The sequence below is a fragment of the Crocuta crocuta genome, unplaced genomic scaffold, assembly GCF_008692635.1.
Source record: "Crocuta crocuta isolate KB4526 unplaced genomic scaffold, BGI_CrCroc_1.0 scaffold339, whole genome shotgun sequence".
Taxonomy (NCBI): Eukaryota; Metazoa; Chordata; class Mammalia; order Carnivora; family Hyaenidae; genus Crocuta; species Crocuta crocuta.
Genome location: NW_027530357.1, coordinates 5,294,343 through 5,305,022, shown reverse-complemented (window position 1 = coordinate 5,305,022; position 10,680 = coordinate 5,294,343). Strand labels below are relative to the sequence as shown.

Here is a 10,680-nt window from a genome sequence, read left to right as displayed (position 1 = left end):
AAACACTGAAACACTAGACTTAGAACCTGGGAGGCAGCTGTACACAGCAAGGCAGAAATTCTCAGCACACGTCTACAATATATGTATGCCAATATATCCAAAAGTAGAGTTCTTTCTGGGGTTTTTGCTCATCATCCATGAACCCCACCATAAAGTACTAAACTGCTGACTTGGGCAACAATTTAGAGCAAAAAGCAGAACACAGTAAATTACACAGAGAGAAGACACTGACCAAAGAAGCATCCTTTAAAATAAGATTTTCTAGAGTGGCTGACTAAACTCTAAAAGCAATTGCAAAGCAAAAGAACCAAAAAAATACTGGACAACAGCATTGGTATTTGATCCATTTCAAGGAGGCTTACTTTGAAGAGCACTTCTCATTTGGCTAGATGTGTGTCAGTTCTGGTATGACTAGCTCAGAATCAGTTTTATAATTTTGAAGTACACACCTTAAGAAAATGACCTCTGACCTACTTAAAATGACCATTAAAGGAAAATTTAAAAATAAAGATGGCTGATTACAAGCACATCCAATAAAATGCAAAATGTTTAGCTAAAAATTTATTTTAATTTATTCAGGCTCAAACTGAATATATTTAATCTCTGAATTTAAAAAGCACTCAAGCTACAACTGATACTGTCCCCACTTCCTTCACACATATTCATTTCTTATATCCGCATATTTTATCTGAGGTGTCTTACTCTTTTCCAGTGCTAACCCTACCCATCACCTGGGTTCTAGATACCATTTCCAGCCAGACTCCTTTCATCCATTAACAACTGTTCTTTTTTACCTTCCATCTTTCTTCCTGCCTCTCCACTATTGCTGCTCCTAAATCCACAAACACAAATGAGGCTCTCACATTCTGAAAAATTCCCTTCAATCTACCTTTCAACAGGACGCCTGGGTGGCTCAGTCCATTAAGCATCTGACTTCAGTTCAAGCCATGATCTTGCTATTCATGAGTTTGAGCCCCGTATAGGGCTCTGTGCTGATAGCTGAGAGCTGGAGCCTGCTTCATATTCTGTGTCTCCCTCTCTTTCTCTCTCTCTCTAATTCTCAGCAATAAATAAACATTAAAAAAAATTTTTTAATCCACCTTTCAATCTCTTACCCTTCCCACTCCCACATTCTTGCTTATTTCACAATGAAGTTTCTTTGGCTGAAAAGTGTACCATCCATTCATTCCACAACCCACTAGAATCCAGATTCTGTCCTCAACAGTCAAATGTAATAATTTCAATCGAGCACCAAGCCATCCAAAACAGCAAACTTCCTCATCTTTCACTCCTTATCTCTTCTCTCCAAGGTCTACCACAATTGTCTTTGAAATCATGCTCATTCTCTTAATTTTTACTGCAGAGAAAGCAAATTATAGTCTACTTTAAAGTACATATAATACACACACTCATGACTTAAATGACTAGGCTTCATCAGAAGTAATCCTGGGCCAAAACCTAATTTGTTTTAAATTTAAAGAAGGATGGGTTACACAGTTCAACAATTCTAGTTTGTCTATGTAAGAGAGCAATCCTAGAAAGGCTTTTAAACACATTATTAAATGTAATACCATTTAACACACTTGTTTTTCCTCAATTCATTTCTCATAATAGTTTCTATATCATCTTGGATTATCTCCCGCTTTTAGTTTCATATCCCATCTGCTCATTTCAGATTCACGTCTGTCCAGTTTCTGAAATATTTGTCACTTTAGTCATTAGCATTTTGCGTAATATAGCACAGTTTTTTTTTAAAGTTCAGAACTGATTTTAGAAAACTGATTATTTTAACATCACCATTTCTTAATCCAAATTGGCCTGCCCACACTTCAAATTTTCGTCCTAACAAAAATTAGATTTCAATAAGTTTTGTAATTTTTTTAAAAGGAAACCAAGAACCAAGACCATGAGTTAGAAGTACTCTCCTACATGCCACTTCAGTATATATTCTCAAGGACAGACTCAGAGTTGTCACCTGAGCTTCCGAAGAATGTTTCTGTTCCTCTCTAGCAATTCTGTCAAGATTCAGTTTAAAACTCCCCTTCTAAGTGTTTCTGGCTACAAGGTCCTATGCTATCTTCAGTGGTGTTCTTCCTCTGCACTCACCATATAGCAACTCAGAAAATTAAACAGTACATGTAGGTCTTTTCCCCCACATATCAGAGCATTAGCTCTTTTGCAAGCCCAAGCCAGATTTTAATCATTACTGATTAAAATTATTAAAAAGTGAATTCTGTAAGTCCTAAATTTCCCAAACATAACATATGAGAAATTAACATTTCTAAATACTAGTTTATTGGCTAGCCCATCCAATCAACCCCTATTCTCTTTTTCATTTCACTAGGGCTCAGAAGTCCTCATTTATCGAACAAAACAACAAGTAGAAAGTTAAGGAAAGCAGCTAAAAGACAAAGAAATACAAAATCTTTTCCTGATGACATCACAGGACCTGTGGAACTTTATTCTCAAAGTTTGGGTAAAAGTACATCAAAGAAACAGCAGCAACAAATCCCTACAGGAAGGGAAAATTCTTCCCATGGGGCGGGGCCATCTGTACCTCTCAACACTCTCCTCAAGCCTCTTTCTGATAGCAATCCTCTTTCCAAGGCCTAGGAAAGGGTCTAGCTGCTGGGCGGTCCTCACAGCCCCTCTGCCAAGGTCTTTTTTGGGAGTGCCTGCTCGGACTGTCAGCACTATACAATCAGAAGAAGGTGCTCCTGACATTCCAAATAGGAACAATAAATACAAGTTCATGCCCATAAAAATGCTGCCATAAACAACACAAGTAATCAAGTACACTACAACATAAATAAGCTAACCATCATTTGTAGCAACAGAAAGTTGTTTTTAAGTGGGGGGCGGGGGGATCCTTCAGAAATTAACTTTTTCTAATATTTTAGAAGACTGAAGAACACCTCACATGTAAAATTTTACACCTCCAGATAAAAACTTAGGACACTTATTCATATTGAACTTACTAATAAAAAGACTATAGTTGGGGGTGGGGGAACTTACTCCTTCAACAAGATCTAAACAATATTTTTAGATGTTGCTGCATTATTAAATGGAAAATAGAAATTAGCTAGTAGCTGAAAATATATACTTTGTTCAAAACATAGTAAGGGTTGTGACATGTTTGTCAGACTAAAACATGACTTAGTCTTGAAGAAGAAAAAGATATTTATTAAGTACTATTTCTGACATTCCCTGAGACAAATCTCAAAATGTTAATAGAACTGCTATTTAAAGTTCAAAGAGCACTCTGGAGCTGCCAAGGAATTAATAGCTCAAACTACCAAATAAGAGCCACAGTTCAATTTCTAGGCTTGGCCAGTCATAGCTCAGGGTTGGCACAGCAAGATCACTCAGCATATTAACGACACAGCACACAACTGTTAATCACATATACATACAGAAAGTTGGAACATTCAAAGACAAATTTCAAGTTCTTTTTCTCAATAGTGGCTTATTTATGAGGAAAGACACATGAACAATTTAATCTTCTACTCCCCCAAAACAAGGACAAATACAACATGACTGCCATACTTAAAACAACTAATTCTGCCATTCCAACTCCTAGTGAACTGCCTAGGGCTCCTCTCCAACTTGTTATTCTTTCCTTAAAAAGCACCCAAAATGATTTTTCATACTTCCTGCCCTCCATATTTCCATCAAGTTTATAGAAGAAACTGAGGCACATAACCATCATGCAACCAACCTGATCAGACTAGTCACTAATAAAAAATGTGAATACCACTCAACTTTCTCTGTTAGCATTCACTGCCCATTTTACTGGGCTCATGGAAAGGAATCCTAAACTGAAGGTTGAGCAAAAGCCCTCCTGTAGAGCTTAAAGAACAAAAATGAAGGAATTCTGGATCAAGCCCCAAACAAAATCTCTAACAGGTTCCAAAATCGATAGGTTGCCTACCACACTCCAGAAAACTAAATACTGAATCCTTATTCCTTTGAGGTATGAAAAGCGCACGTCTCTTGATCAGATGTGGAATTGTCTTCAAAAACAATAAGAACTCATCTAAATTACTATCAAGCCACAGTACACATAGCCTAGATAACACATATTCAGAATACAGAGCTAAAAATGTAAGTAAGTTCAAAGAAAAAAAAACCATAATTGTGATCAGAACCTAAATGAGCAAGGAGAACTCCCTCAGGAATAAAAGGGAGAAGAGAGTAACTGTCCATTAATTCATTCATTTAATGAACAGTTAAGGAGCGGCCAACTATAAAGAGAATGCAAGCATGATTTAGACAGGGTCACTGCCCCACAAAACCTCAAGTGCATATCAGAGATACACAGAAGAAGGTACACAGAAGGAGCAAGAGTGACTAGTTCTACCAGTGAGAGTCAGGGAAAGCTTCACAGAGGAGGTGACATTTGACCTACTTAAAAGATGAGGACTGCGCCAGGCGTGTACAGACACACAAACAAACAAACAAACAAACAACTAGGAGCTGGCTCCTGGGTTAGATATACACATGTTTTTCCTTATTTCTCCTTAGGACATTAAAATTCAATCATGAGAATTGCCAACACAAAATGTTTTTTCACACCAATTATACTCTTTTGAATACTTTACTTATTAGCTCTCAAATTAAGCCCAGATGGATTTAATCATCTTTCCTATTTAATGAAATAATGTAGAACTCTATGAGGAAGCTTCATGTGTCTTACACAAAAACACTTCCTCAGAAATTTGTCAACTGGGGAAACCTGTCTTTAGGGGAAAAAATTATAACAGTTTTCACGCAATTTAATAACTTTCAGATGATCAATCTTTTAAATTTCCATTCAATATTTTAAAATTCTATTCACAATTCTGTATTTTATACATATTGCATATTTTACATATTTCCTCAGATTTAAATACCAAATGTCTTAAATATATCCAATTAATGCAGTGACTCAGAACAATTACAATTTAATTATTAAAGAAATCTAATGAAGAATGAGAAAAGAATATCTACCTGCAAGTTTACCTAATTCTTTTTATCTTCCCCTTTCCATTTTTTAAGTTAAAGTTACAAATCTGAGCTACACAAAATTAAGACATAGGTGAAATTTTAATGTAATCAACTCGGGAGTCTCCTTTAACAGTAATGGAATTTCACCGTACTGGAAAAAGTACAAAATGTAGAAAGCTGTCAACCAGGGCTCTGTGCTATTTCACAGTAGCAGAAATATGGTTTTAGTAAGATTCTACCACAATCCACCTAGAATTAGAAAATAAACATTCAGAAATATACATAATAAGCCAGTGTATGAAGATGCCAATGACATAACATTTTCCCTGGGACACAAGTGATCTCCTAATTCTCATCTAGAAAGAAAGGGAAAAAAAGTCATCTTTCCTATTTTTTCCAGACTAGAATCCAAATGTACTCTGAAAGACATTTTATTAGCTTAAAAAAGGAAAACAACTCTATTCCAACAAACATAACTAAAGCATGCTAATTATAAATGCAAGCAAAACAGGAGTTTCTAAAATAAGACTATGACGGCCAATTTATGGGGATAAAAATCTAATCTATACTAAGTGACTTTTAATATTAAAAACCAAAACATTGTGGTAGAGTACGGGAACTGTCTGAAATAAACACCAACCACAACATTTTAACAGAATTTAAAACTTTTTATATCATCTAGAGAAAAGCTAGAAACTATGTTGATATACATAAGTGACTTTATACTAAACAAAAATTGGGCATGCATACATATTTCATTCATGCAAATGAGTCTGAATTTACAATTCCTCGTTTATGTTAATATTTACCAAGATTAATGGAAAATCATCTCCCCTATGTAATGAAGTGAATTCCCCCAACAGAACAAAGCTAACACCTTCAAATCTTTCAAATAAACAATGAAAGCACATACTATAAAAGGAAATTATCTGAACAGGATCAGAAAGAAGTTAAATGATTCAAGAGGGGCAAGGAGTCCTAAATTCCAAGAACATATTACAAATATTGATTCATTAATTCCAAAACTCTAAGCAAGTCCTACGAAACAAATGTGCATGTGTGCCTGTGTGCATGAGTGTGCCTGTGAATTTTTTTTAACTATACCCCACAGCACATTTTCAGGCTACCTAATTACCTCACTGTGCAATGCATTAAATGTTACTTCTCAAAATAGGAATGCTTATAAAATAACAAAATAGAAATTCTGGTGGTCAACACTACACAGCCCACAGGTTTTAAAGCAGATTAGCACATGATACATTTTAAACAAACGACAGACAACAATGTTGCAGAAACTCTCTCAATTTTTAATAAGTAGCTGCAATGCACATTTCAGTAATAATACCCAATAGTCAATCATATTATTAATTTTCCTAAACTTTGTGTCATCTCTCACTGGCTAGCTTCTGTGAAATAAACATAGTACCCACTTTAAGGAAAAAAACTCACACATATCAGTACCATCTACTACTGAAGGGGGGAGCATTATTACTTTCTTCTATCAAAAAATAAGTCATTTCAGAAAAATATCTAGTCTATCTCTGAATCAAACTTTGAGAGACAACTGTACTAACTGTTCATAAAAAGTACAGATAAGCAATTTTTACTATTTACACTGAGTTTCATCTCAATTTTAAATAATCTGACAAACATAACTACAGAATGTACTTATCTTGTGCAAATGGTTTTCTTAATTTCTAGCATATAGCACAAACTGGTGACAGAGCATTTTCTTTATTAATCTCAAGAGTAGAGGAGATCTCTGAAAGTGTTTGATGAATACAATTAACTCACAACTAACGAGGCTAAATTAGCCAGTGAACAAAAGAGATGAATCCATTTTTCCATACCTAATTAATATAATCCACTACTATAACTTAATGTTATTTAAAGGAATGCCTTGAGATTTTTTTCCCAAATAAATCCTTAATGCAAGTATGAAAAAAATGGCCAAAGCATTCCAAAGAATGCTAAGCTATCTAAGCACCTGGGATAAACTCAGTAAAGGCTTATAGTCCTAAAGGCACCCTCAGGCCTCTATTCTCACAAAGGAGAAGAAAGAGTCCCAACCTAACTTCCTCTCTATGAGCACTTCAAGCAGTAACACAGCAACATTGCTTTGTAGCATGCAAGTCTTAGGTACATTTTCTCTTTATAATTATGAACTCATCACACGTACAAATGGCTCTTTAAAACGGTCCAGTAAACTGCTACACTATGCCTTAAATTGCTGTCTATTATGTACTTAAAAATATTTACTAGCAATTGGAGGTTAATATGGCAACTATTACCGGGTGGCAATTATTGCTATTAAAAATATATAAATACTGTTAACACCATGTGCTACTAACAACAAAATGCTAAACTGAAAACATACATTAGCAAATTATAAATATTTTCATTAAAGAAAATAAGCCATCATGGAAAAAAGATGCTCTAAGTTTAAATGCTAAAATTGGCAACTGCAATGAAAAAATACACTGTGTATATATATTTTGGCACTTGAGAAGATGAGAGAAATCATTCCCTTTTCCTCATTTCCTAGTTACAGTCATCCCCATTTGGTTCTAGCAAAAGAGATCCCAAAGTTTCTATACTTACAACTATCTTCCCTCTGCAAAAAAAAAATAAATAAATCTCTTAAGAGAAAAGAAAGGGCAACAACAGATTACTTTAAAGCTTCAAATACAGAAGTAATGGTCCTACACAGGAATCATATACTAATGTGTGTGTGTTTCAATTCAGGGAGAGAGAATTTGATATCATCACCTAATTACCCCCTAGTCAGGAGGACGCTAAGCAAACAAAACAACGTGAATGTGGAACACAAACCTTAGAGTTAAATCGCTGTAACTCAAAGAGTACATACATCAATCTAGTTAAAGAATGCAAAATCACTTTCCATATGATCTCAATAGAGAACCAAACCTAAAGATATATTTGTATCTGGGAATTACGTCTTCCCTCAAAAGTGAGTTGACACACCACAGGGTGCACCGTTACACTTTCCAAACAGGCAGATTTAACACACTTAACTGAATTAACGCTGAGTGAATATGTAACAAGAGTCTCCCAGAAATGTGATGGACAGCATGAGAAAACAGTTTTGAGTCACAAAGGTAACAGCAAGGCATGCATTTAATGCAGCAGTTACAAATCTCACAATGGTAAGAATAAGAAACACACACAATGACCCATATCATATAACCACAATGGCATTTTCCACGTGTTAGGAAATGGGGGTGGGTGACAAAAAATTTGGGAAATTTGATGCCGTACAGTAGAAAATCAGAAAGCAAAACAAGAACAAAAATCTTAAGGCAGTTGATTGCACAATCAACTTTTGCTAAGCCATAATGAATACTTCAAGGTAATAGAAAGTGGGTGGATCATTAGTGTGGTGCAGAACTTTAATCTCTAGTTTATATTTCAATCCACATTACTAGGAGTATCTAGGTAAATTCTCTATAAACAATACTTTGCTCAAAAAACTGCAGACCAAAAAGAAAAAAAAAACATGCTATTATTCAGCACATAAGAGTTCTTGTAATACATGCTTTGTTTTAAACAAGAGATAATTTTATCTCCTTTGGAATTAACTATTCTATATAATGTACTTTAGACAATATATTTTTAATACACTGGGTTGCCACTACATCTGATTTTCAAGGAAAACTCTTCATTTGGAATGTGCAAAAATTTATAGTCAGCAGCTTTTTAACTGATTCTAAATTTTAAAAAAAAATAGCACCTTATGCACCCTCCACATACAGGAGAATGTAAACATTCTAGTCTTAAAAAAAAAAAAAAAGGGCCAACCCATGCATTTCTTCAGTTCTGCATATCAAAGTTCCCACCTAATGAGTAATTCTGCATGTGTGTGTAGGTGTGTGTATTTTTCCCCAAAACTCTATTATTCCTGGTTTTAAAAGGTTCAAGAGAGAAATACCCAAAGCACAAACCTTTAGTCAGTGATAAAAACACAAAATCCTCTTATAAAACTGTTTGTTTCTCCAAAAGAATCTCAAGCATCTTATCTCTTTAACATTATCATCTGTACTTAAGCTTTTAGAGAGAAAGAAAAAAAGGTAAAAGACAATATATCCTAAAGGCTGGCTACACATATAATACAGTCTCAGTGGTCTACAAAATCTACTGTATATAAATTAGCCATATATACATGAGCCCTTACCGGTCAGAATGATACATGGTAATTTCGGGGATCTCTCCTCACTAGTATTGGTCTGCTTGGTTATTTTAATTACCTGTTAAAGTGTCAATGTGGTATCCAGCCACCAAACAAAACCCATTTTAAATATCCCTTAATCAATATGTTTGCTAATCTATTAAAGTCTCTGTATCTGACTGATACTAAATGATATACTGGGGGAGAGAAAAGAGGAGGCAAAATGAATTCTATTCCCATATGTCAAAAGATCAAGGGAAAATTATCATAGTACAAAGAGGAAGAATGGCAACTTATAATTGAATTTTAAGACTAAATACCTCAATAAGGATGTTGATAGAAAAAAGTGACCTGGTCTATACTATAACGAAAGCACAGATATCATGTCACTCTTTGTAAGTAAAAACCAAGTGGTTTGATATTTTTTAGCTGCATAAGGAAATATTTAACAAAATAACACTTCCATTTGAAAAGTTGGCAAGAATTTGTATTTCCCCACTCGTCTCCAAGATAATAAAAAAAACCATCTATGCCACCCATAATTAAATGTAACTAATTACAATTTGAACACTAAATTATTTATCCAGTGTAATTGTAAACACGGATTAACAGGAAATAATGCTTCTATCTACTGCAGAGGTTACAGAAAACAATTTCCAAAATGCACGCTCTCCAAAGGCCGTCCCCCTAAAAAAGGTGCACAACTTAAAATAAGTTGGGGTTGTTTTTTTTTAAGGCTAAATTAAACCGTTCAGCCAATTTTCCAATTATATTCTACGCTTGAAACATAATTGCCTTACATCTGTTTACAAATCTTTGCTCAATATTTAAACAAATTCGTGGTCTCCCGGGCACATAGCTATACATTCAGTAACTCATGCACAAAGCACAGATTTAAAGACCACGCACTGCAATTATTAGCCTAAACGCCAGGTTTAACAAGGTGAATGTTTTCAGAGCTAGGTAATACGACCCAATAAAAAAGCAAAGATGGCATTTACCACCAAATGTCACTGCCACCGCCAGGAAGAGAGTTGCTGGAGCCCTATACATTTTTAATTTCGATGAATCTAGACGTCGTCGTCGGATGCCAGGCTTCCAGGAGAACAATTGACACCCTAACTGCTTCAAGATTAAGGCAGGCGATTTCAAATCCGAAGGAAAAGTTGTCAATTATCAGAGAGAGAGCGCGCGAGAGCGGCGAAGGCAGATAAAAGCGATGTTATCAAACCGCCCAGCTTGTTGCTTTTGTGTGTGTGTGTGGATTCGTTGTTAGGAGAGAGAAAACAGTTTTTAAAAGACACAGGGGGAGAGAAAGAAGAAAAAGCCTCCTCCACCTTCCGTCGGCTCGGTGCAATGGCTTTACGGCTCTCCGGCGTAGTAAGCCCCGAGAGGCGGGCGGCTGTCGGTGTTTACAATCGCGGGAGCTCCGGGTGCAAGAGTCCTTTACTGACACAATCGCATTCAATGAACTGTTTTCGGGCAAAATTGCAGGTGTCATTATGGAA

General features: G+C 35.5%; 1 protein-coding gene across 1 annotated transcript in view; it reads right to left on the bottom strand.

The window, feature by feature from the left end:
* The window catches only part of MED13L (mediator complex subunit 13L), a 293,183-nt gene extending 282,510 nt beyond the window's left edge, over window positions 1-10,673 (bottom strand). Inside the window, exon 1 of the mRNA XM_077766051.1 lies at window positions 10,510-10,673. Coding sequence (XP_077622177.1) covers window positions 10,510-10,673 — 164 coding nt within the window. The remainder of the gene's footprint in view (window positions 1-10,509) is intronic.
* Between the last annotated feature and the right edge of the window lie 7 nt (window positions 10,674-10,680).